Source organism: Microtus oregoni, unplaced genomic scaffold (assembly GCF_018167655.1).
Source record: "Microtus oregoni isolate MIOR12 unplaced genomic scaffold, Mior012 000008F_ref0000371, whole genome shotgun sequence".
NCBI lineage: Eukaryota > Metazoa > Chordata > Mammalia > Rodentia > Cricetidae > Microtus > Microtus oregoni.
In genome coordinates this window covers 55,672,622-55,700,366 of record NW_024543067.1, presented here as the reverse complement: position 1 = coordinate 55,700,366, position 27,745 = coordinate 55,672,622, and the positions used below count along the sequence as shown (strand labels likewise).

The 27,745-nt window shown below is 43.9% G+C and overlaps 2 protein-coding genes and 1 pseudogene across 3 annotated transcripts; 2 read left to right on the top strand and 1 right to left on the bottom strand.

Annotated features, from left to right (window-relative positions):
* The first annotated feature begins 366 nt into the window (after window positions 1-366).
* LOC121451914 (olfactory receptor 4D5) lies at window positions 367-1,311 on the top strand. The gene has a single exon (XM_041657724.1). It carries the CDS (start codon window positions 367-369, stop codon window positions 1,309-1,311), a length of 945 nt encoding a protein of 314 aa, XP_041513658.1.
* Window positions 1,312-8,477: 7,166 nt separating this feature from the next.
* Window positions 8,478-12,425, top strand: LOC121451992 (diacylglycerol O-acyltransferase 2-like). 2 transcript variants are annotated; one of them, XM_041657848.1, is made up of 3 exons: window positions 8,491-8,611; window positions 8,741-9,351; window positions 12,126-12,425. In XM_041657848.1, the coding sequence occupies exons 1-3, from the start codon at window positions 8,491-8,493 to the stop codon at window positions 12,423-12,425; spliced, it is 1,032 nt and encodes a 343-aa protein (XP_041513782.1). The 2 variants fall into 2 exon arrangements, with proteins under 2 accessions (XP_041513781.1, XP_041513782.1); XM_041657847.1 differs by having other exon boundaries at window positions 8,478-9,351.
* A 1,934-nt stretch (window positions 12,426-14,359) lies between these two features.
* LOC121451426 lies at window positions 14,360-15,270 on the bottom strand (annotated as a pseudogene).
* Window positions 15,271-27,745: the final 12,475 nt, after the last annotated feature.

The following is a 27,745-nucleotide window of genomic DNA, read 5'->3' as shown; positions in this document are numbered from 1 at the left end:
AAATTTAAACATATTTTATGTTTGTGTGTGTTGGTCGATTGATTGTGTGTATTAATGGTGTTTGTATGTAAGTGTGGGTGCACACTTTGCACTGTACACGTGTGGAGATCAAGAACCACTTGCATGAGTTTTCCCCCACCCCACCCACTATGTGGGTTTTGGGAATTGAACTCAAGTCATCATGATTTGTGGGAGGTATCTTTATCAGCTGAGTCATATATTTATATGATTCTGATGTTAAATAAAATAGTAGACATTAGCCCCAGAAGGAACAGAGAGAATTATTTCAGAAATTTATAGTTTTTTTTTTTAAATTAATATGTCCATTTTTCTTGACAGGCTCCATTACCAGGTAATACTGGGCGGATGAACCCAACAAACCATTCCCAGGTGGCAGCATTTGTCCTCTTGGGGCTCTCTCAGGTATGGGAGCTTCGGTTCCTGTTCTTCACCGTCTTCTCAGCAGTGTATCTTTTGACTGTCACTGGCAATCTTCTTATTGTGGCCATAGTGACCTTAGACCCACGCTTGCATACAACTATGTATTTTCTCTTAGGCAACCTTTCATTTTTGGATTTCTGCTACTCTTCCATCACTGCCCCCAGGATGCTGGTTGACTTGCTCTCACACAGCCCCACTATTTCCTTCGGAGCCTGCCTGACCCAGCTCTTCTTTTTCCACTTCATTGGAGGCATCAAGATATTCCTGCTGACTGTCATGGCATACGACCGTTACATTGCCATTTCCCAGCCCCTACGCTACACACTAATTATGAACCAGACGGTCTGTGGGCTCTTCATGGCAGCCTCATGGTTAGGAGGTTTTGTCCACTCCATTGTGCAAATTGGACTGACTATGCACCTGCCATTTTGTGGTCCCAACAAGCTGGACAACTTCTATTGTGATGTGCCACAGCTGATCAAGTTGGCCTGCACTGACACCTTTGTTCTCGAGCTTCTGATGGTGTCTAACAATGGCTTGGTCACACTCATGTGTTTTCTTGTGCTGCTGGGCTCCTACACAGCCCTGCTTTTGATGCTCCGAAGTCACTCCAGGGAGGGTCGCAGCAAGGCCCTGTCTACTTGTGCCTCTCACATCACTGTGGTGACTATAATTTTTGTGCCTTGCATCTACATCTATGCAAGGCCTTTTAGAACATTCCCCATGGATAAGGCAGTTTCTGTGCTATACACAATGGTCACCCCTATGCTGAATCCTGCTATTTATACCCTGAGAAATAAGGAAGTGATTGTGGCCATGAAGAAGCTGTGGAGGAGGCAGAAGGATTTTCTTGGTCCCTCAGAGCATTGACATCTCAGCAGTAGCCAGGATTTGAGGACTGAAAAATGATCCTGACGATCCATAAAGTAGATAAGATCTGTGCCTGTTGTTTAAAAACTGCTTTTAAGGTCTCCCCATCCTCCCTTTCTCACTTTTCTCTCCCCATCTCCCCTTACCCCCACCCCACCCCCAAGTTTCCAATTTTTTGCCTGGTAATCTTGTCTCCTTCCAATATGGGACGGTTGGGATGGAGGAAAGGTGGATATGGGAGCAGGGAAGTATATATATTAATTTAGGGAGCCATTTTAGGGTTGGCAAGAGACTTGACTCTAGAGGTGTTCCCAGGTGTTCATGGAGATGTTCCCAACTAGATCCTTGGTCAGCTGAGGAGAGGGAGCCTGAAATGGCCCTATCCTATAGCCATACTGATGACTATCTTGCATATCACCTTAGACCCTTCATCTGGCGATGAATGAAGCTAGAGACAGAGCACATTGGAGCACTGGACTGAGCAACCATGGTCCAAATGAGGAGCAGAAGGAGGGGAACATGAGCAAGGAAGTCAGGACCGCTAGGGGTGCGCCCACCCACTGAGACAGTGGGGCTAATCTAATGGGAACTCACCAAGGCCAGCTGGACTGGGACTGATGGAGCATGTGATCAAACTGGACTCTCTGTATGTGGCGGACAAGGAGGGCTGACTGAGAAGCCAAGGACAATGGCACTGGGTTTTGATCCTACTTCATGTACTGGCTTTGTGGGAGCCTAGTCTGTTTGGATGCTCACCTTCCTAGACCTGGATGGAGGGGGGAGGTCCTTGGACTTCCCACAGGGCATGGAACACTGACTGCTCTTTGGACTGGAGAGAGAGGGAAAGGGGATGGGGAGGGGGGAGAAATGAGAGGAGGGGAGGAGGTGGAAATTTTTAATTAAAAATAAATAAAAAATAAAAAAAGAAGAAAAAAATTTAAAAAACAAACAAACAAACTGCTTTTAAGATTAGTTAATTTCTGGCATTTGGAACATGAGTAGAACATTTCAGAACTACTATGTGCCTTCTAGGAAAAAAGGTAGTAATTTAGAAAGCACATTCCAGAATCATTGTGATGTTGACCATGATAAGAATGTGCCAGTTTACACTGCAATATACCCACAAGTAATGAAGCTGGTGACCCTTTCCTGATATTTCTTCTATACAAATCAGAGGATTTTTTTTTCAATTTCTTAGAGGCAGGTGATTAAATGTGTAATCTTATGTATATTTCAGGAGGCTAAATGACTGTCAGTGAAGAAAGAAAATTACCTTGGCAAGTTCATTTTGCTCTCATAGTTTCTTAAAACCATAGCTAGTAACATCATCACCATTGCCATTGTTATTAATATCCTCATTGCTATTATCATCATCACAATCATTGTTATTACCATAATCATCATAATCATCATCATCATTATTGTCATCATCACTATCGTTCTTGATGAGAGCTCTGTATGACAGGAATTGAATGTAATGGCTTATATTTATATTCTATTTTAATTCCCTCAATATTATTTGAATTATGTACCATCATCAGTTTCAAAGATGAATCGTTTGCAGGTTAGAGATACTAAATAACTTGTTTAAGTATTCAGCTTATTTATGGAATTGAACTAGGTCTCTATACTTTTAAGCTTAAATCCTACATTGTATCTAAAACTTCTTTTTGCGTCTTAGGGTCAGCCTTCCTGGAAAACACAAATATGCAAATATGGCCTTTTACCTTGGATTAGGTATGTGGTATTTGGAGAATGAGGTGCACCGGGAGGGTGATGCTTGAACTGACCACATGAAGATTAGGAGATTGGGATAGGAAGTTTGGAGAAAATATTCATACATTCTAGTTACCTTAGTTACTACTTTTCTTTTTTTTTTAACTTTTTTTTTTATTGAGAAAAGGAGAAAAAAAACCAAGTTTCCACCTCCTCCCAGCCTCCCACTTCCCTCCCCCTCCTCCCACCCTTCTCCCCCTCCTCCCACCCCTCTCCCCCTCCCCCAACTCCTCTCCTCCTCCCTCTCCAGTACAAAGAGCAGTCAGGGTTCCCTGCCCTGTGGTAAGTCCCAGGTCCTCCCCCCTCCGTCCATATCCAGGAAGGTGAACATCCAAACTGGCTAGGATCCCACAAAGCCAGCACATTACATAGGATCAAAGCCCCGTGCCATTGTCCTTGGCGTCTCATCAGCCTTCATTGTTCGCCATGTTCAGAGAGTCCAGTTTCATCCCATGCTTCTTCAGTCACAGTCCAGCTGGCCTTGGTGAGCTCCCAATAGATAAGCTCCACTGTCTCAGTGGGTGGGTGCACCCCTTGTGGTCCCGACTTCCTTGCTCATGTTCTCCCTCCTTCCTCCCCTCACTGGGACCTTGGGAGCTCAGTCCAGTGCTCCAGTGTGGGTCTCTGTCTCTATCTCCATCCATCACCAGATGAAGGTTCTATGATTATATGCAAGATATTCGTCAGTATTGCTATAGGACAGGGTCATTTCAGGTTCCCTATCCTCAGCTGCCCAAGGAACTGACTGGGGACCTCAGCTTGGGCACCTGGGAGCCACTCTAGGTTCAAGTCTCTTGCCACCCCTAAGGTGGCTCCCTTAACTAAGAATTGTGCTAGTTACTACTTTTCTATCACCGTGACAATACTCCATGACCAAGTCAACTTCTAAAAAGAAAGAATTTAATTGGAGGCTTACAGTTCCAGATGGCCAAGAAAAATTGACTTTAGGGAACTAACACCCAGAACATTGTTGAGGTAGTTTATGTAAAAATGACCACTGTAGACTCAAATACTTGATGGAACTATCAAGGAAAGACTAGGTGGTTGTTAGCAGAGGCCTTGTTGGAGAAGACATGTTACTGGAGGTGGACTTTGAGGTGTCAGAAACCAGTGGCATGCTCAGTTAGTTCTCTTTCTGCCTCCTACTTTTGAATCAGATGTCAGATCTCTACTACTGCTCCAACATCATGCCTGTCTCCTTGCTTCCATGATCCCTGCTATGATGATCATGGGCCATCTGGAACTGTAAGGCCCAAATTGAATGCTTTCTTTTGTAAGTTGCCTTAGTCATGGAGTTTTGCCACAGCGATAGAAGGGTAGTAACTAAGGCAACTGGTATAAATGAATCTTATTATTCCACACGTCTTTTAAGTTTAGCTGTCTTCCAGGCTGTCCAGAGTGGAGATTGACTGCTGTGTTGGTGCTCCATTCTCTGGTTCCTGGACAGAGGGTGGAATGAGAAGATTCATTAGCATCCTTAGCGGCTCCCATTTAACCTCAGAAGCTTTGGAGTTTCTTTGCTATGCTCTCCTGACTTACTCAGGCCTAGACACTATATGTGAAAATAATGTTGAAAAAGAACAATAAATACTAAACCAGTTATGTCCTTTTTCCTTGGAAAACTTCACACTTGTATACAGTGTATCATAATTACACCCTGAATCCCTCTAAAGTCTCCCAAGATCCCTTAAGCACTTCTCCACTTCTCCCTCTCAATCTTCTTTTTTTGGTAACTGTTTGAGTCTTATTGGTGATGCCTATATATATATGTGTGAGTCATCATCCATCTTGGCATGGTACAGGGAATTTTCATGACATTATTTTTGAGACAAAGCCTTGCTACACGATTCAGGTTGTTCCCAAATTTATGATCTTTCTGTCTCAGTCTCCTAAATTCAGAGATTGTAAACCTGTACTAACACCTGGCTCATGATTGGTACCTTGATTACAAGACTTAGATTTTGTGCCTGCCTGTCTCAGCCCCACAACAAATATTTGAAACAGAATGCACAATAAGTACATGTTTTAAGGAGGTTATTTACACATTTTGATTTATTGTTCTCAAAATGTTGGCCCTGTGAACTACAAAATAGATCTGGTAGGCTATAAAATTAATGTATCTGTGTAAACTGGTAGCAGCACAGCTGACTGGAAATTAAATGACCGCTTTTCACCTGATTCAGAACTGAACTTGAAATTAAATTTATGAGACTGGGGAATCGAAAGAAATTCATAAACTTAGAAATTGTAAGATTTTATAATTTCTCAGCAGAATGATATATATTGTGTGACACTTTTACTGGGTACCTGTTTACCTCAGGGAAAGAACTGAAGACAGACCTAAGGAATGGTACCACTGAAGTCCAATTTATGTTGCATTTATTGGATTACTGACAGACATGGGGACAACTCAAAGGCAGATGTGTCACTCAGACCTCTTCAAGCATGGATGATGACTAATGAAAGCTAGGATCCCACTGCATGATCTGCATGTAACTTGGCAAGTTGAAGGGTTTTCTCTACTCTTCTGTTTTCACTGCTATGTGACCTTCAGGAGGGATGGACTTTGCAAATCTTTTTAAATTTCAGGGACTTCTTGAGACTTGTGGGTTGTTCACCTACAAATCTTACTGGGTCAACCTTTAGAGATTCTTGGGTTTTAATGAGCTTCCCTCCAAGATAAAATGTTGCACTTCAGAACAAATTACTAATCAGAAGTTTATTATTTCTTTCTTCTAGAAGGGAGGTATATTTTTCTATATGATTTAATTGACAAAGCAAAATGATAAAGCAATTATCAAAAGACTGAAACCTTCTTTTGATTCTTTCTCTTGAAATAATTCTTACCATTTTCAAAAATAGGTCAATATAGATCAAGTACCTCAATGTGTATTGACAGTGGCTGGAGTTAAGAACATCAGCTTCACTGGCCATCTATCCATTGACACCCGGCATGTACAACTTAAGGAACCTCTCTGTGTGGGCTGTCTTTTTGTCTTTTAAATGATTTGCATGAGGTGGGAGGAAATTTATTTGGCTTGCTTACAATATAAAACATCCTAACTACTATCTCTCAGCTATGCATGTTAATGTATACAATGCCATATACTACTTGCTTCTATCTCTGTCTCCATATCTATCATCTATCTCTATCTATCTATCTATCTATCTATCTATCTATCTACTGAAATATAATTTTAATGATGATATTTAGTGCCAAGAACTAAATACACATCCACTGCTGTTGGGATTCTAAATGGGTTTGGTCACTTGGAAATCACTGAGGAGAATCCTCAAAAAATAAAAAAAAATATCTATCAGATGACCCAGCTATACCACTCCATGGCATGTGCCCAAAGAACTCAACCATCCACTCTGCAGATGTTTTCTCAGGCATGCTCATTGCTGCCCTATTCATAGAGCTAGAAAATGACAACAACCAAGGGTCCTACAATGGACAAATGGATATGAAAATGTGATCCATGTGCTCTATGGAATACTACTCAGCTATAATAAAAACTGACATCATACACTTTGCAGGTAAATGGATGAAACTTACTGAGTGTAGTAACCCAGACACAGAAAAAAATATATTACATGTTTTCTCTTATTGGAGGCGCCTAGGTCTAAACTTTCACATGTGAGTACATGTTCTGTTAAATAAAATAGAGCTAATTACCAGGATAGGGTGGATGTCTCCTTCACAAGAAGGTTGTTGGGGAGCCAAAGAGAGGGTAATGTAAGGGTAAGAGTGACCATAAAGGAGAAATGGAAAGGACTGCTGATTAGAGGGGAAGAGGGAGATAAATACAGAGAGGAGGGCAAAGGAAAATAGAATACTAGATATCTAGTAGCAGAAATGTGAAACATGGGGTTCTTAGAGAAGGGGAGAAGAGGAGAAGGAGGGAGGTTGGTTAATCAACCATAAGAATGTTTCAAAAATCCATAAAGAATCATACTATTAACTCTTTACCTAAACACACACACACACACACACACACACACACACACACGTTAGTCAGTATGTATAGAGATAGTGTTAGTGAGATTTTATCATATGCAAAGGCAGTGCTCCCCTGAGAACCAAAGGCCACCTAACTAAGGCACCAGTGCCAGATATGAGAAGCTGTATTTGAGTTGTTGGTCAGGGCTCTCAAGAGACTCTTAAAACATACAGCCTAGTGATGTTGCCCTTTGTTCCCACCCAGAGTGTAATTCCCTATTGATGAAGACACCAAACTCTTCAGAAAAAGATCCCTGAGACCTGTTAACTGAACTGACTTGAACATTCCCTTTCTGCAGTCTAACTTCCATGGTCATGCAAGCTTCACAGAGAGGAGACAACCTACACAATCTTACCCAGCTTGATACCTATGAACCCACAACAATAACCAGCAGGGTATGATAACCCTATAAACTCACTATTGACAAACATACCTTAGTGCTAACCACAAGCTCTCCAATTGATTTTAAGACTCATACATCAAAAGGAATACCATACCTTGTAGGGGAAAACTACCTAACTACTCAATCCTAGAGAAATTATGATTATTATAGGAAACTGTACAGCCACTAAACCAGAATAATCTGTAACAACTATAAACATGAATTTATACTCACTGATAAGTATAGTCATCATCCTTCATCAATGAACTTCCCTTTGCAACAGATGGAGACCACTACACAAAACCACAATCAATCAAACCACAGGGTTGTGTAGTCCACACTCCCACACCCCAGTGAAAGTTGAGTAAGAAGAGGTGGAAAGATTGTAAGGGACAGAGAGTCAGGGAGTACAGAGAATCAGGGAGTTTGCTGTGAGACTGTGCCTCCAAGTAATAACAGAAGCATTTCCCCATAATGTCTCAAAACATGTATGGGCTAGCAAAAACCCAAAGACTCAACCCTAAATGAAAACACCTCAACCAAAGAATGATGAGGGTAGGAGAAATAGTCTTCCTCATGAGGAGCACACACTTATTATTGGCAACCCAAAACCAATGGTCAAACCTAAAAACATGCATACAAGAAAGATTATATAGTCTGAGCAGGTTGTGTTTATGTATGTAGAAATATATATGTACATAAATGAATGTGTGCAGGAGTGAGAAAAGAGGCCATGGTTTGAAAGAGAGCAAGGCAGGGTACATGGGAGGATGAATTAAGGGTAAGGGAAAGTGATGTAAGTATAATCTCAAGAAATAATTTTTTTAAAAATCACAAGGCTAGGCCGTGGCCGCGCTTCGCTGGCTTCTAGGCTTAACTGGGGTGGCGGCGGCTGCCAGACTCGGCCTGGGCGATGCTCCCCAGCTCCCTGAGCTCTGGCCCTGGCGGCCGGGGCATGGGCCAGGGGCGCGGCCTGAGGCGGCTTTCTGCATGGCCATGACGTGCACCGACTTCAGCATGAAGACCCTCATCGCGGCCTACTCCGGAGTCCTGCGGGGTGAGCGTCGGGCCGAAGCTGCCCTTAGCGAGAACAAGAATGGAGGATCTGCCCTGTCATGCGAGGGGTCTGGGCGATGGGGCACTGGCTCCAGCATCCTCTCTGCCCGCCAAGACATCTTTTCTGTCTCCTGGCTCAACAGGTCCAAGGTGGAAAAGCAGCTCCAGGTCATCTCAGTCCTACAGTGGGTCCTGTCCTTCCTGGTGCTAGGAGTGGCTTGTAGTGTTATTCTCATGTACACCTTCTGCACCGACTGCTGGCTGTTAGCTGTGCTCTACTTCACCTGGCTGGCCTTTGACTGGAACACGCCCAAGAAAGGTGGCAGGAGATCACAGTGGGTGAGGAACTGGGCCGTGTTGTGCTATTTCCGAGACTACTTTCCCATCCAGCTGGTGAAGACGCACAACCTGCTGACCACCAGGAACTATATCTTTGGGTACCATCCCCATGGCATCATGGGCCTGGGTGCCTTCTGCAACTTCAGCACGGAGGCGACCGAAGTTAGCAAGAAGTTTCCCGGCATACGGCCCTACTTGGCCAAGTTGGTTGGCAACTTCCGGATGCCAGTCCTTCGGGAGTACTTGATGTCTGGAGGCATCTGCCCTGTCAACCGAGACACCATAGACTACTTGCTTTCAAAGAACGGGAGTGGGAATGCTATCATCATCGTGGTGGGAGGTGCAGCAGAGTCCCTGAGTTCCATGCCTGGTAAGAACGCAGTCACTCTGCGGAACTGCAAGGGCTTTGTAAAGTTGGCCCTGTGCCATGGAGCTGATCTGGTTCCCACCTATTCCTTTGGAGAGAATGAGGTGTACAAGCAGGTGATTGTTGAAATACGGAGCGGCGGGCTGTGTCCCGCCACCCAGCTAGCTTTACCCGAAATAATTACACGGAAACTGTATTCTTTTAAACACTGCCTGACCCATTAGTTTTAGTTTCTTATTGGCTAGCTTTTACATATTGATCTAACCCATTTCTATTAATCTGTGTAGCCCACGAGCTGGCTTACCAGGAATGATCTTAACCTGCGTCTGTCTGGAGTGGGAGAATCATGGCAACTCCCTGACTCAGCTTCTTTCTCCCAGCATTCTGTTCTGTTTACTCCGCCTACCTAAGGGTTGGCCTATCAAATGGGTCTAGGCAGTTTATTAATAAGAAATCACTCCCACATCATTTCCCCTTTTTCTGTTTAAACAAAAAAGAAAGGCTTTAACTTTAACATAGTAAAATTACATATAGCAAAACAGTTATCAAGCAAGAATTACAGTTGTAATATTTATATCTATTTTATCTTTTATCATAACTAAGGAAAACTATAACTATCTATTCATTCTTCAACTCCATCAAAGACTCCAGAAGGATATAATACTACCTAAGTAAACAAGAAATAAGAAAACTCTAGAAATGACAGAGACATCTTGCTGCCTGGACAGTCACCCAAAGTTCTTTTGTATGGTTGGGGCATCCATCTTCAGCCTTTAGGCCCATAGTATCCAGCAGACATTTCCATGAAGCAGGAAATTTCAAAGACAGTTTAGTCACTATCTGCTGTGTCCTGCAGAATGTCTCGCAGACTCTTTCATGAGTCATGAACCCCAAAAGACCATCTCACCTTTAGGCAAGTTTAGCAGTCCTCTCTCTGCGGGTTCTCTGTGTCCATTTTATGCAACAGTCCAGGCAAGAGCAGTTTCTTGCCCAAATGGCTATCCAACTCCATAAGGATCCTCTTCGATGCCCATCTTCCTCTCGAAGTAGATTGTTGCTGCCAGGAGCAGATATGTCTGATTGTCATGAAAAGTCCTAAGTTATTAAAATATTTTAAATGCCATATTCTGTAGCCTTTGAGAGATATGAAGAATGCCTATCTGAAATATATCTCTATGACTACAAACTTGACTATTATTTATGACTATCCATCAACAACCTATATTTCCTAATTATACATTACATTTTAAAAATGAACTACACAATCACAATACCTTAATCAAGATCAGAAATACATATACATATCACAAAATTGACCTTAAAGTCCATACCAATGCAAATTATTCATACCTATATCATTTCCCCCTTTAAATGTAAAAGAACATTTATAAACAATATTTTGGGAACATGGGCGCAGTTTTTTTCTCTCCAAACTGCTTCCTGCTGAATGGGGGCGCTGTTAATCAGATCATTTAGGGTGTAACCTGTGTGCCAGGTTTATCTCAGTTGGCAGTTGAGTGAAGTAATTTCTTGAGGGTGTTCACAGGAACTTTTCAGGAGGTCGTGGTCTATCATACCATATCGGGATAGATGCAATCCACAGGGTCTGGTCCTCTGTGAAAACAAAAGAAGACCCTTTCCAAAGCATCATATCCTTAGACCCAAATTCTGAAGTCATACCCTCATGATATCCGTTTTGGTTCCATTTGGCAGCCCATAGAATGAAATGTCTCTCTGTACTTAGCTCCTTCATAGTCAAAAATTTTAAAGAAAACACAATGTACATAATCCAGACTCTCTGTGAATTTTCCATTTTTACGTGGCTTATTTTTCTTTATTTCTTTTAATCTCTTAACTATCTGTATTCTGTCTCTTTAAAGACTTTACCTTTTTTTTTTAAAACCATTAACTTTATTCTCTATTTTTTTTTCTTCTCTCTCTCAAGCCTATGTACATTCATCCAACAGTGTGGTCTTTTATGTCTGAATCTGTTTTATTGTGAATCTGTAACATTTTTTTACTATCCAGGAGCATTTCTTAAAATGTTAAGCAGTTCTTAAAAACTCAAGTTGTGCCATGTACAGGTAATACGGCACCGTCTGTGTCCTGCCCAGTTGAAACCTTAACTGCGCTGTTTTTATAGTAATTACGGTAGTTCCTGCCTGAGACCAGCACAGTTCAGCATGGCAGAGCTGAACCAAGCCGCTCCTGCCTCAGAGCCATTTGGTGCCCCTGAACCACACACAGTCACAGGCACACAGCAGTCCACATTGCCATCAAGCAAGCCGTAGAGCTTTACTCCAAATGTTCCATTCAAAAGCTCTGTCTCCTGCAGGAGCCAGACAGAGATCGCAGTGGCGGCACAGCCCAGAAAGCCGGCATTTTAAAACAGCCAGTTTTTTCCTGCTGCTGAGTCAGGACAATTTCTTTGCGGCACGCAACCCACAAACAGCAAAAAGCTGTCTTAAATTCTCTCTCTCTCCTTTTTAAGCCCTCTCAGGTTTTACGTGGAGTTCATTAGCACGTTGGGTGCCACTCTGTTGAAATACGGAGCGGCGGGCTGTGTCCCGCCACCCAGCTAGCTTTACCCGAAATAATTACACGGAAACTGTATTCTTTTAAACACTGCCTGACCCATTAGTTTCAGTTTCTTATTGGCTAGCTTTTACATATTGATCTAACCCATTTCTATTAATCTGTGTAGCCCACGAGCTGGCTTACCAGGAATGATCTTAACCTGCGTCTGTCTGGAGTGGGAGAACCATGGCGACTCCCTGACTCAGCTTCTTTCTCCCAGCATTCTGTTCTGTTTACTCCGCCTACCTAAGGGTTGGCCTATCAAATGGGTCTAGGCAGTTTCTTTATTAATAAGAAATCACTCCCACATCAGGTGATCTTTGAGGAAGGCTCCTGGGGCCGCTGGGTCCAGAAGAAGTTCCAGAAGTATATTGGTTTCGCCCCGTGCATCTTCCATGGCCGAGGCCTCTTCTCCTCTGACACCTGGGGGCTGGTGCCCTACTCCAAGCCTATCACCACTGTTGTGGGTGAGCCCATCACCGTCCCCATGCTGGAGTACCTGACCCAGAAGGACATCGACATGTACCACGCCATGTACATGGAGGCCCTGGTGAAGCTCTTTGACAATCACAAGACCAATTCGGCCTTCCGGAGACGGAGGTGCTGGCGGTGAACTGACCCAGCCTGTGGGGTCCAGCTTCTGGAAGGAGCGACTGCGAATCCTTTTCTACCAAGTTCTCGAGTGCATCTTGTTCTGTAAATTTGGAAGCGTCATGGGTGTCTGTGGGTTATTTAAAAGAAATTATAATTTGTTAAACCATTGCCATGTTAGATCTTTTGTAAGAATGGGCGAGTCAGTATTTTAAGTTCTCACATCTAGTATGTCCTGCACAAGGTGGTGGCTGACATTTCTGGGCCTTGATGGTTTCTTATCCACCCCCTTCTAGGGTTCCCCAAACAACAGACAGCTGGCCCTGCTGAACTGGGGAAGGACAATCCTTATGACTTGGCCACTTAGATAATCCTCTTTTCTCCAGGGATTCTCAAGAGGCAGAGGCCGTGTTTAGCAAACATCTCCATTCCCACCACCCTACATGTGACTGAAGGTCTGTTTCTTCTTACCAAGGGGAGGATGCAGGGAACAGAGTTGGCCCCTTTGGGGAAGGTGGCAGATAGCATCTGGAGTCTCCTCTCTGCTCCTCACCCTACCCCTTGTCTCCAATCTGAGCCTATGCTGGCCTATATACTGTGCTAGGGACAAGGATGTTCCACAGGTACTGTCTTGGGTTATCTCGCTGGCTGGTTTTACTCTGAAGGCTGGCACCGTAGATTCAGCACAGCTCAGCCGTGGCTCGGAGCATGTTCTTTCAGCCGCCTGAGCTCTCCTGAGCCACACCCCAAGTCTGGAGTGAGGAAGGGTCTCTCTTCTGTTCAAAAAGGGGCCTGGTTTTTGGTGTAGCACACTGGGTCCAGGACAGGAGGCCCCGTACCCAAGCCTCACATGTGTGCCTTCCTGAGGCATTGGGCCAGGGAAGAGAGCCACCCCCCTCCTGTGTATTCTGTTTTCTTTCCATGAGATTGTTGTGCCATGTCACACTTTTGTATATTCCTAGACTAATAAACGGAAACAAGAACAAAAAAAATCACAAGGCTAGATAGTTCTGAAATCTATGAACCAGGAAACCCTAATAAAAGGGGTAAAATTCTAGATATATCTGGGTCAGAGAAATTAAACCAATAGATCCAAAACGTAAACAAACCTTTAGAAAAAAATTGAGAACTAATCAACTGATGACATTGCCGTCCTTTAAATCCCATTTTATAGAAAATAGGGCACATCTACTACCTTCCCAAGCAGCTTAGAGTGTTGTAATCCAGAAATTTTATTTATTTTAATTGTGAAAAATATGGAGTCTCCCTTTATAATCTGACTGGTAGCATGGGTGTTATCTGTGGTAATAGAGTTGGTTGCTCACTCCTGAATTCTTAAAATGGTTAAGTCTTAAACATTAGATTGCAAAATCACTCACCCAGAAAAAAAATAAATATGACAACATAAAGGATATGAGAACCTACTATACCCTTTAAAACATCTGCAGAGCAGTAGCGTGGGTCTCATGGGGACCAGCAGGGCTGTAGCTTGAATGACTGATCTCTACCTCCTAGGAGCTTGGCTACCACAGAACATATTCTGTCCCCGAGAAGCTCATCATGATTAGAAAACAACTCTGTGTCCAAACAGAAATCAAACCAAAAAGCGCTCTCATCTGCAGGATTCAGGGTCCTGCATGGCCCCCAGTAGTGAACACCACTCCTCTGGCGTGCCATGGCAACAGTGAACACACAAGAAGGGATAAAGGTTACTGATACCAGGCTGCCTGTCCCACTAGAGCCCTCCACAAGGAACCAGAGACAAGGACGGCACAGGGTGCTGCAGCAGGACGTGTGCTTTATTGTGGGAGATATAAGGAACATCGGTGGGCAGCAGAAGCTGGGCTTTGTTCCTGGTCTTTACCACACAGCCCTTGACCTCCATAATAAATAGGGACAGACTCTGCACAGGAGGCCCCTCCAGCCCCTGAACAGGAACCTACTGTGTAAGGGGCCTCATGCCATCCTGGCACTGAATCCATCCCAGTGGTGGTGGCCATGGGCATCTCCATTCTTGCCAGGCAGCTTCTGTGCAGGCTGATGAGGCTTCTGCCATCCTAGCACTTGTCCCCATCCTCCTGCTCTGAGGAGTCCACGAGGTTGCTCAGCTTGTTCCCAGGTTGCCCTCTCTGGAGGAGGTCTGCTTTGGCAGCTCCCCTGTCCAGGTACACTTTGTACATGGGGTCCCCATGTAGGGAAGCAGGTGGTGCTCACTGTGAACACAGCCAGCAGCAGAAACCAGATGAAGTTGAGCAAGGATTGAAAGAAGGTCCCTCTGATGGACGGGACCTTCTGTGCGCACCTTGTAAAGACCACCTGGGTACCTTTCTTGTTTTTCAAACAGAGAAACAGGTGTACACAGCCTGGGCCACGAACTCACCCACCCACTTCAGAAGCCTTGTGTAGTGGAGTACCTGTCTGTCATGTTGCTATAGCCCTTGCCCTCAGTGGAGGGCAGGAAGTAATACTGAGACTTACAGTAGTATTGCAGAACCACAGCATGAGGGGCTGGTGGAAGCTGGCATGGCCCAGTTTCCCAGATCCTCCACTGGACCACTTCAGAGCTCTGGCCAGCAACACTACTTACTCTTGCGAATTTAGATCCGTCAAAGTGAACACTGTAGCTGGCTCTACAATTCTCTAACAGTTCATCAGCTATATACACTGTTACCTTCCCCAGGGATTCGAGGATCGGCAGGGTCAGGTCAGCCTGGACTGCTCTGCTGACCATGACCGAAGAACAGAAATACTCCTGAGTACCTGAGATCTCAGGATTCTGAATGTTTGTTTCTGGACATGTATCTGAAGAAGAGCATTCAGTACATCTCGTGTGCCTCGTGATAGTTGCCCTTCTGGATGCTTGCACACAGTTGGGGGCATCTTTCTGGGTGATCAAAACCAATACCATGGGCCTCTGCACTGTTCAGAACTGGTGCTGTGGCAGGCGATGTTGGCGGAGCCTCCTTGCTCCCTTCCCTGTGGCCACTTCATGCACTCTACCAGAACTGATTTGTTTTCTTAGCAGAAGCTACTATTGATGGCTACTTCCCCATCTGCCTGTATCACTGTGGGAAACACTACTTTCCCAGATAACACAGCAGTGCTGAGCTTCATTCTTCATCTATAGTTCAGAGATGTGCAAATCTGCAACATTTTTTTGAGGCGTTTCTGGATCCAGAGAATGTAATGGGGATTCTAGGCCCCAGTGACTTGTTTGAGTCTTTGCAGTAGCCCGGGAAAACCCTGGGAGGGCTCTCCTGCATCTGCTGGTACCAGTAAATATTCTTATCGCCAATGCCGATGCCACTCCTCAGGGCGCAGGTGAGTCTGGCTGTTGATCCAAGAGGCATAGAGGAGGAGGGTGTTTCTGCCAATATAGTCCGAGAAAAGGAACCTACGAAAGCAGAAACCACAGTGAACAGCAGAGTCGAGGTATAGCATTTTGGGGATCTGAATTAGAAGGGACTGACTAAGTTTAGAAGTTCTCCCCAGGACTCTTGGGCCTGTCCGTACCTGTACATTGAGATGGAAAAATGAAGATGAGGGGAGTCCAAGCCATGGCAGGCACAGCACACCTTCTTCTCAGACCAGGGTCTTCTGTCTGGGCTGTCTCATTATCTCATCATCTGGACCCCATAGAAGAAGAGGTGCTAGTCAAGCAAATGAGTTCTCACTAACTCCTCCTAGTGGTTGGTTCAGTGTGGGCTCCTGAAAGAGCAAGCCAGGTGAAGTGAATTACTTTCTCCCATGGAATATAAAGTAGATGGTAAAACACTCAGGCCTGTGTGCAAAGACCTCTTTCAGATCCACAGGAGAGTGAGCCGCTGCTGATTCCTCACAAATTGGAGGACTCAGTCAGCCATGGCCCCCATGTATGTTAGGGTTACCGCACATGGGCACCTGTCCTGCAGAAACTCCAGAGAGACTCAGCACACTCCTGTAAGTCCCAGAGCAGCCATCATTTCCACAGTCGTTCACTACATCAGTGCTGCTGTGGGTTTCAGACTTACATTTCAGACGCATGAAAGGAAAACTACAGGGAGCATGGCGACGTGTCCTAATGGAGCCATCGCTGATGCATTTCCTGATGAATGTGGACAGGGAGAGCACATGGGCAGTCAACACAGGAGAGCTTGGGACCCACCCAGGAGCTGAGGATGACAAACCCTGAACAGAGACAATGAGTCTGACAATATGAACAATCTGTTGCCTTTAATGGATCAAGGATGATTAGATCTGTCTTTGTTTTAGAAGAGGAGGCACTTGTTCAGGATGCTGTGTGTGAAAGGGGGTTCACGCAGTGAAGCAGCCCCTGATAAACGGTACAGGAGATGACACAGCGTGGCCTAGGATGCAGATCAAATACCAACACAGGGTCTGCAGCTGGTAGGCAGAGGGCAGAAACAGGCAATATGCTAAGATGTCATGTGTGGTTTTCAGGCAAATGTGTTAATGTGTTCAAGAGATACTTTATCAAAATGCTGCCTGTTGTTTCTTCTGACATTAGACACCCTACTCTGATAGATGTTATGGGCTGAACTTGTGCAGAAGGGGCCTTGAAGAATGCATTTGCCCAAGGGTGATACAGTCCAACAGCTGAGAACCAGGGAAAGGCTGAAATGGGACAGACCTTGAAGGTGCAGCAGTGATGCAGTAAGCAGGAGTTGCAAAAAGAGGAGATGGTGCAGGGTACAAGATGGGTCGTAGGCCATGAATTAGGAAATGAAGCAGGACCCTTGTGAGCCCTGCTGCTAAAGCTCGGCTTCCATGGTAGCCTGAGGAGTAGCTAGGTAGGCTTTCAGTTTTGGGGAGTCCTAGCAGTAATGACTAGCTCTGGCTGACTCCTTTCACCCTAGGCTCTGACAGGACAGGAGGACAGCACTGCTGAGTCTCCTCAGTGAGCACAGGGTGAGCTCTAATCTGACAGGACAGGAGGACAGCACTGCTGAGTCTCCTCAGTGAGCACAGGGTGAGCTCTAATCTGACAGGACAGGAGGACAGCACTGCTGAGTCTCCTCAGTGAGCACAGGGTGAGCTCTAATCTGACAGGACAGGAGGACAGCACTGCTGAGTCTCCTCAGTGAGCACAGGGTGAGCTCTGACAGGATCATCAGTCACCACAGCACACAGCCCTCAGAATCCAGCTGGATTCTATTAGATCATATCCTTTGATCTTCCGAAAAGATTGCCACATCCAGAAGAAATCTTTAACACTCTTACAAAAATAAAGGAAATTATACATTCTTAACTCTCCCACAGAGAATACCATCAGATTATTTCATTGGTGTGTGCTTTACTATGAAGATATATATTTGGGGTTCCTCACAGCATTCATTATTAAGGGAACATATTCCAGTAACTATCAAATGAATTTACTGCACTACAGTCTCCACTTTTTGCCTATACAATAGTCTGCCCCATACATGATCAGACACTCATTTATGAGATTCCTGCACTCATTTCACTGTCTGTATGTTTCGCTAGTCGATGTACAAATTTCAAATCCATCATTCTTCTCCTACATCACTGCACCCAATTCCCACCACTTTGTCTCAGCCAGCAACACCAGAGATACTATGTCCCTGGACACACTTGCTGTGCTGAGCAGGAAATCCGGTAGGTGAACTTCAATCTCCTTCCCATCCTCCAATCCCAGTTCCCAGTCTTATTCTCAGCTTTAGCGCAGGCCACCTGTTCTGGACTTTCCTTTTTTCTGTCCCCATTCCTGGGAGAGTAAACAAATCCTCATTCTCAGCCTTCTCTTCATCCCATCCCTTTGTCTTGGTCACCTTCACTGGAGACAGTCTGTCACTGCAGCCCTTCTGGCCATGCTGACCATGGAAGCAAATAGGCAATCTTCCCTCTCCTTCTGTCCTCCATTTTCAAACACTCAGTCTCATCCCTAACCCTGTACCAGACCACGTGCTGGATAGGGACTTGATTTCACCCTCTTTCTCCAACTCCCTGGGGACTTTAGAGATCCAGATGGCTGACCAAACTTTTCTCCCTCCTTGTGTATCTGCTGAGACACTTGCCAGTCTAGCTCATCCTACTCTTTCCTGCAATCTCCCAATACTAGAAACACTGCCCACCTGAAACCACCAGTGGCCATACCTGGGAGAGACTTAGAGCACTCTCTATAAGCTACCACAGCCACTGCACCCCTCCAAAAATTCTGAGAGAGCAACACAAACTAAGGAAGGAAAAACCTACCCAACAGACAGGCAAGACCAGTTATCAACTACTGGAAGTGAAATCCTTCTAAGCCCAGATGTCTGGATGTCAGCATGAGGACAGAATCAAAACAGCCCCAACAGTGTGTCTCCACTAGAGTTCATCAGTAGGACTTCAGTAGTTCCTGAGCAAGGCAAACAGCTGACACACAGAACAAGGACTTCAAAATAGCTATTATGAAAATGGTCAAGGACCTTAGGAGGACATGAATGAATGTGTTAATGGAAATCTTGGAACACAAACAATGGATTTGAATGAAGAAGACAAGTCAAGGCTACACATGAAAAAAAGAATCAATGAAGACAAGTGGAACCAAGGGAGAACTGGAAACAGACTGGATCAAGAATCCTAGACGTAAGATTTACTGACAGAATATAAGAGATGGAAGCAAAAATCTCAGATATTGAAGACAAGATAGAAGAAAATGGATTTCCCAGTCAATAACAATGTTAAATCTAATAAAATTTCAAGCACAAAGCACCAGAAAAATTGGGATATTATGTAAAGGCCAAATCCATGATTAAGGGGAATACAAGGAGAAGAAAGCAAGGTCAAAGAAACAGGAACTGTTTCCAATAAAATCATAGAAGAAAACTTCCCTAACCTAAAGATTGAGCTTCCTATTAAGGTAAAAGAAGCATACAGAACTCCAAATAGACTAGATCATTGAACAAATCATACTTGGCACAATATAATCACAACAATAAAACAAAGAATGTTCAAGGGTGTAATAAAAACATCAAGTAACATATAATGGCAGGAATTATTAGAATAAAATGATGACTGACATAATAATACTGACTATCATTATGACTAGTGTGAGCAAGGCACCATATAGGACTCGGTCAAGATTTCATCTACATGATGTAGCCAATGAAGTGTATTCCAGACAATTGATAAGCTGTCACAAAGAACCATACTCCTATTGACCAGGACAGGACCATCAGCCTCTGCAGAGGAGAGCGCTCAATTGGGATGGTTGGTGTAGATCAAGGCCATGATACAGAAACTCATCATCTACCACAAGGAGATGCACATTGGACACAAATTCACTACACCTGACTGATCTCAAGATTAGACCCCTGAAAAGCATGTCAGCTGGCTTGCCCCTGGTGACCCAGGAAGATGCTCCCTATATGTATGGTGAACAGAAGACTGCAGGCAGCTCACTCAACAAGGCTGCACACAATACCACTGGCCGTCATCTGCAGCTCCTTGGCAATCAGGTTTCCTTCTAAACTAAAGCCTGATGATGGCTCTGGGCTCAAAGATGTTCCAAGTTTGTTGACTTTTTCTGGGCAGTGATGTTTCCTAGTCCTTTTAAGCACCGTTTACCCATTTCCAGTACAAACACCTATCTTGCTGTTTACTCTGAGTCAAGGAATTCCCCATGGGGACATCTGTCTGAATAATCATTGGATGGGACAACAGCACCTTGGGGCATGAAAGATGAAGGCTTGAACATAAGCAGATGTTACCAGATCAATCTAAGCCTCGGTCAAGCAGAAAGAGGAAGAGGCTCCTGAAAACATGTGGCTTCTCTTCTCTGCAGCCACACCCTGTCTGAGACCTTAGGATGAGAGCAGATTCCTCAGGCAGCACTCACCTGCTGCAGCTTGGAGCAAGCTGGAACCCATGAGGAAGATAGGGTCGTCTTCTTGGGGTACCCATGCACCATTTTTTCCTAACCTCCTCTTCAGGGGAATTTTGCTCCTCTCTTTCTTGGTTGTGGACCCTGTCACCACCCACACATTCATCCCTTACTTTTCTGCTCACAGAATGGAATTTCCTCTGGATAAATCACCTCTTCCCCATCCAGACGCAAGCCCTTTCTTCTGCCCTCTCTCACTGCTTTTATCCCTTGACATGTCCCACTTGCCCCACTCCCCCTTCCCCCTCCTCTTCCTGTGCCTCCTTACCACCTAAGAGGAAAGCGTGCAAGCACTTCTTTACATGTGCTCATTGATTCTGTTGATGGAAGTGAGGGGAGAAGGAGATGGGGACCCAGAGTCATCTGGGACACTTAACTTTTCTCATGTGGACTCGGAGTGGGATGGATGTCTTGTCATCGCCCAGGATGATGTGACAGGATTCTTTGTTCAGCTACTTCTTCTGGGGACAAATGAAGTTCACCCTTGCACCCAATAGGAGAGGAGGGGTACAGAGCTCATGCCCTGGTGGCTGGAGCTGTCTATCAGGTAGAGGTTTGGGGCACACCTCCTTTCATGTTCTGGCCTGGCTTGCTCCAGAAGCTGTTATGCCCCAACCAGGCCGAACACAGACCCGGGGTTTAGGAACCCCGGGTCAGGGCCGCATCGTCAGCCCTTGAAAAGAGAGAAACAAAGGACTGTTTTAGTGACATTGACATAGAAATACTTAGCAAAAAGCTGATCTGAGGAACCAGAGTTCTCCACAGACTTCTTCTTCCCTTCCTAAACTGTTATCCCTTTGAAAGTCTTTTTTTTCCTCCAGTTTCCCTGCATCCGCAAGCCCTGCCAGCAACCTCTGCTGTCTGCTTCTGTCACAACTATGCTAGACTCTTCATGAATAGGATTCAGTGTGAAAGATCCTTTTGGGGTTCCAGACACCTTAATGTTTGGGTCCTGTAAATGGCTGAAGCCTGCCCATGGCAAAGTGCCTTCAAAAAATCAGCTCAAATCATATGTGATTAACTGGCCTCACCCACTCCATTTCCTTAAAACTGCTTTTCCATTCTTTGTTGTTACTCACCTGGATGTTGTATCTTTTGTCCTTGGCATGCAGAGGCAGCAGAAAAACCTTTGAAAAAGGTTTCCTTTGGCCTTCACCTTAGCCTTCTCAGAAGTCCCCTCAGATGTAATGCTTGCAGCATTTTCTGCTGTCTCGGGTGTCTCTAATGCCTTCATATCAGCACCCTGTGGGGCAGAATTCGCAGGTGAGTTAAGATCTGATGTATAAATCAGGGGAGCTGGACTTAGAGAAGCCCTTGCTAGTTTTTTTCATTTATCTCCTGGACTTTCTTTACCTCGGGTTCTGTCAGGAATGTTGGCAGGGCCAGCTCACTCCATCTTCTCCTCAAAGGAAACCGAGGGAGGGTGAGACGATGGGAAAGCCTCCTGGAGTAGCAGACCTGTGGATGATATTTGCTTTTCCACCTGTAGATATGATGTTTCTGAAACAATAAGTCGTTTTTGGCTAAGGTCTCATAAAATCTATTTGGCACAGTTGTGTCGAAATTCTCTTCGGCCATTATGTGAGTCAGTGAGCAGGTTGCGTTTATAAGACTTGAAATGGAGTACTCCGAAGCTGATTTTCGGCATGCCTGTAAACTGTCATCAGTGAAATTGACATAAAATACTTTATCTGCTATGTCCTCCATCTTTTCTGTTGGGGAATGGCTCTGCAACAAGATGCTAGAAATAAAAAAAAAAACAAAATCAGCACTACGATAGAAAGTTACAACTATCAGTTTGTACGTCAAGAAATCAAAAGTCTCACACGCATCTTAATGATGCATCTTAGTGGTCAAAGATGCAAAAAACAAACAAACAAAGCACAACATTCCAACCTCAAAACTGTTATGAGAAAGTGTAAAAGAGAACAGAGCTAGAGATAACTTGGCAGTTGAAACAAAGAGCTGGTCCTTTGAAAGGATGAACAAATCTGACAACCCTTGACATGAACCCCCAAAGGAAGACACATATTATTGAAATGTGAGACAGGAAAGAGATGAGTAAGATCCATGGGAACTCTAGGAGCTAAGACAAAACCATGTACTCCAAAGTGTTGACAATCCTCAAAGAAAGAGATTGCTAAATTCATGGACCAGACACAAACAGAGATATAAGGCGTTACCGAATATGCACCACCAGCTGTCTTTCCACTGCTGCATCTGGGTATGATGATGAATTGAGGAGCTCATGAAATGTGCTAAGATCCATATGAGTACAAGATTGAAAGAGAATAAGTCTCTTAGTATAAGGACAGCGCAGGACCAAAGATTGCATAAAGGAACATACCTGCTGTCTTTAAAAACATTGGGGATCAATGATCCTCAAGCTGCTTCACCAGAGACAAAAAAGATAGTTCAAAACATTCTAAGATGGCAGAAGTACCATGATGCCAAAACAATGAATGCACACATACACACACATGCACATTTGAGGGTGCAAACACACAAACACAGATACACAGACACACATACACACACACTACTACACACACTAACAAAATGTATAATGTAATGTTCTTGATGTCCATCATCTGAAATAAGATTCCCTGTTCAACACTGTTTAAGAACACAAAAGAGATACCTCATGTTCTCAGGGCTTTAGCAAGGAGTACTAGGGGTTAGTCCAGACAAAATCGGATCATCAGTTAACAGATAAGTATAGTGGGAAGAACCCAAGCTCTTCCATAAGAATAAAATGTTGTAGTTTTCTGAAATACACATGGACACAGAATTGGATGTACTGTGCAAGCTCCAGAGATATCCTGAGCCTAACTAGAGCAGTGGATGTGTTTGTGGATTCTTAAAAGGGGAGTGCAGTAAACACATGCCAGGGGCTTTTGCGATATAACACAGCAGATGAAAATGATTTTTGCTCACTATTTGTATGGATATATGTCTCAAGGCATATTTTCTACTCTCCATAGATAAGGTTTGAAATAAAACAATAAGCCCCCAAAGAAATTATAGTACCCCATGGCCAAATAAAATTATAGAGAAGGGACCAAATTTAGAAAAAAAGTCAAATGGGCACAAGCAGAAATCAATGTCTCAGACACCAGCAGTGACTCTGTGACTTCAGAGATTGCACAGAACATAAAACTCATGGCAACAGAGAGGAAAACTCCCAATGTCAAGGTCTGTGAGTCTGGGATATCTCAAGTGTATCAGGACCAAATGCTAGATACAAATGATCTCTATCCAACATGACTTTCTCTGCAGCTTCAGGATGAAGCCCAGGCCACTGAATGTCCTTTAGGAACAAATTCCTATCATTTCTCACAAAGGACAAGTTATGCAACTGCCAAGGTTGGACCAGTAGCAGCAAGGAGTAACCCAAGGTAGTTTCTCTGTCTAATAACAGGGACTGCATCATTTATACCATGGCAGTTAACATTTCTTTAACAGATTGCAACTTAAGTGGCATAAGGTCTCCCATGTCTCATGCCCTCTGAATATAGGGGAGGCATGGCAGATGGAGGAACCGGGAAGTTGGCCTGGAGAAGATGAGGCTGAAGCAGCTGGTTTATGGCTTTGGCAGGCCCTTGTTGCATCCAGTCACCTAATTCCTCTTGCTGCTCTCCAGTGCTTTAAGGTTTTCTGTCTTCCCAAACCAATCGGCACTCCATACTACAGACTAAGCATTCAGGCACATATGGAAGTGTGAGGCCTTTCACATCAAACCTTGAGGATGTATTCCCCCAGTCTTGGGTTAGCACCATAGTCAGAAAAGGACAGAATCAGAAACTCTGAGTTGACCTGGACTAGGGACTTGGGTCTGGACTACTGAAGGTCAGAAGTGTTTCAGTGGCTTTTTCACAGTGCCTATAAGTTCTCTAAGAACTCTCTAGGATAGACATCATGACCTCTCCACTCCAGATATTCATTTTTTTTCTTACCCTTACATGGATGGACTCTAAAAGATGGTAAGCCTCATTGAACATAGCATTGTGGTGGGTTGTCCATAATTGAGATCGCATGGTTTTGTTTTGTGGTGGATGGGACATGGCTATTCAACAAGGCCATTGAGAAAATAGGTGACATTTGGAGCTCAACAAAGCTTGGAGGATGTAATCAAACTGGGGTATATTCACAGTGCACACCATTGTGAAGCTTACTTTCTGCAATTATCTCCTACTAATATTTTAAAAATGTCAACGAATCATGCTCATTTAAGAGAAAAAAATTTGAGGTGGTTGAAAACAAGAAACTAATTTGAAAGAACAAATTAATTCAAACACCATTCAAAAGATATAGATAAAAATCAACAATTCAGGAAAGAAACACAAACCCTTTTGGTCAAATCAGATCAACATGTCTGTTTCCAAGTGATCAAAAATAACCATGTGAACTTGATGAAAATTCTGAGTCCAAATTCCCTCAGGCAAACAAGGCAACACCTTCTCTGCAATGTAAGGCAAGACTCAGACTGGCCAATGCCTTCAATGGGCAGGGTCTGCAAGACCTAACAATGTATCCAGTGAGGTCACTGCAATGGCGCAATCATGCTCTTCAGAACAAAAAGAATTTTTTTCCTTGTGTCTCCCAAAACTGCATTTCTTTCTTCCTGACAGTGGCCCAATCCTTGAAAAGAAGCAACATCAGTTCCATAAGTCCTACACTCACACTCTGGCTCACAATGCACAAGAAAGGCATGAATGGAGACCTGGGAATGTGAATCTCAAGCATGCTTGCATGGCTGCTCCGAGTTCCATTTCCTGTAATGACTCAATTTCTCCTTCTGGGTTCTACTACCCGGTTCTTTCACAACTTCCCCAGATAGCACCCCCTATAGCGACCAGAAATTCAGAGATGATGAGATAGTGTTAGACCTCTATCATTAGAACTTTTAGGAGAAAACAGCAGTAACACCAAGAATGCACTCAGTGAGCTTTCTGCTGACCTGAGTAAGAGATGTGTTATTCACTGGAGAGCGAACACATGGGCTTCGTCAATATTGCTTTCACCTAGACCCTCAAATTCTCTAGTGACTCTGGCTGCTGCAGACCTCCTAGTTTCTATACTCGTGATAGTCAGTCCCTTTTTATTAAACTCCCAATTATGGGAATCATAGGCATGGTAGCCTGTCCTGGACACTGTGATGCCATTAGAAAACGTGTTGTCTCTCAAGATTTCCAGCCATATTTTGTCTCACGTGTGGCATGGTGGCAGGTGAAGAGTCTTACAATGATAAGGGAATTGATCAGACCAGGGAAATGCTGTGGGAAGTAACAAAGCTGGTGAGTTGTTGAATGCTTTAATTTTATAGCTAATATGTACTGACAACAGCTTTAAGGTTTCAAAATAAACCAGTGTACAAAATGGCAAAGGTAAATACATAAATAGTAGAAAATAGTTGGTAATAAAAAGAGAAAAGTTGAAGTAAATGTAGAAAGTAAAGAAAAACAAGAAAAGAAAGAAAAAAATAAAAATCTGCTCTGTGGTACCAGAGCTCTCCATAAGATTCTTCCTCCCTAAACTGCTGTCTCTTTTACAAAGACTCCTCCCTCCTGTCTCCCTGCACCCCAGACCCTGCCAACACTCTGCTGTCTGCTTCAGTCTCAACCACCCCAGTCTCTTCATGAGCAGAAATCAGAGGGAAAGCTCCTTCTAGGTTGCCAGATACCTTAACGTTCATATCCTACAGATGGTTGACGCCTGCCTGTGGCAAAGTGCCTTGCAAAGAGCATATCAAATACAAATGCTAATTTTGTCGTCCAAGTACATCATTTTCTTGGAACTCCATTTCCCAGTCCTTGTTTTCCCTTACCTGGATGTTGTATATTTCTTGCTTCGGGTAGGAAGGCAGCAAGAAATCCTTTCAAACAGCTTCTTGATTTTCCCTCTCACGCCCTTACAGCCCCTTCTAGTGGGCTTGTTGGCAGCTCTGGGTGCTTTCTCGAGCTGCTCTTCTGGAGATTTTGGTGGTAATGCCCTCCTCATAATGTCTTCGACTATATCATAGTCGTTTTCATGCTGGGAAGGGGATGGAAGGGCCGCAGCATAAAGGATATCCAATGTGTTCAGGCTGGTGATGTCGGAACTGGTGGTGTTGTTCAGTGTGATGTCAGGAACATCTCCTTCAAGATCTTTTTGTTCGCTGATGTCTTCCACAAACTCGAACACATCTACATTTGTGTTAGTATAAGTGATGTCTTCCATCTTAGCCGACTCAGATGATTTTTTTGCAGCATTTTCTGCCTTTATATCAGCACCCTGTGGGGCAGAATTCGCAGGTGAGTTAAGATCTGATGTATAAATCAGGGGAGCTGGACTTAGAGAAGACCTTGCTAGTTTTTTCATTTACCTCCTGGCCTTTCTTTGCCTCGGGTTCTGTCAGGAATGTTGGCAGGGCCAGCTCACTCCATCTTCTCCTCAAAGGAAACCGAGGGAGGGTGAGACGATGGGAAAGCCTCCTGGAGTAGCAGACCTGTGGATGATATTTGCTTTTCCACCTGTAGATATGATGTTTCTGAAACAATAAGTCGTTTTTGGCTAAGGTCTCATAAAATCTATTTGGCACAGTTGTGTCGAAATTCTCTTTGGCCATTATGTGAGTCAGTGAGCAGGTTGCGTTTATAAGACTTGAAATGGAGTACTCCGAAGCTGATTTTCGGCATGCTTGCAAACTGTCATCAGTGAAATCGACACAAAATATTTCAACTGCTATGTCCTCCATCTTTTCTGTTGGGGAATGGCTCTGCAACAAGATGCTAGAAATAAAAAAAAGCAAAATCAGCACTAGGAGACAAAGTTACAACTATCAGTTTGTACGTCAAGAAGTCAAAAGTCTCACAAGCATCTTAATGATGCATCTTAGTGGTCACAGATGCAAAAAACAAACAAACAAAGCACAACATTCCAACCTCAAAACTGTTATGAGAAAGTGTAAAAGAGAACAGAGCTAGAGATAACTTGGCAGTTGAAACAAAGAGCTGGTCCTTTGAAAGGATGAACAAATCTGACAACCCTTGACATGAACCCCCGAAGGAAGACACATATTGTTGAAATGTGAGACAGGAAAGAGATGAGAAAGATCCATGGGAACTCTAGGAGCTAAGACAAAACCTTGTACTCCAAAGTGTTGATAATCCTCAAAGAAAGAGATTGCTAAATTCATGGACCAGACACAAACAGAGATATAAGGCGTTACCGAATATGCACCACCAGCTGTCTTTCCACTGCTGCATCTGGGTATGATGATGAATTGAGGAGCTCATGAAATGTGCTAAGATCCATATGAGTACAAGATTGAAAGAGAATAAGTCTCTTAGTATAAGGACAGCGCAGGACCAAAGATTGCATAAAGGAACATACCTGCTGTCTTTAAAAACAATGGAGATCAATGATCCTCAAGCTGCATCACCAGAGACAAAAAAGATTGTTCAAAATACCCAAGA

What these genes read in the sequence shown, in the direction of transcription:
- LOC121451992 (XM_041657847.1), top strand. Translation starts at nt 8,491, where the DNA reads ATGAAGACCCTCATCGCGGCCTACTCCGGAGTCCTGCGGGGTGAGCGT. An exon ending in AGAATGAGGTGTACAAGCAG is followed by an intron (nt 9,352 to 12,125) that starts GTGATTGTTGAA and finishes CTCCCACATCAG; the next exon opens with GTGATCTTTGAGGAAGGCTC.
- LOC121451914 (XM_041657724.1), top strand. Translation starts at nt 367, where the DNA reads ATGAACCCAACAAACCATTCCCAGGTGGCAGCATTTGTCCTCTTGGGG.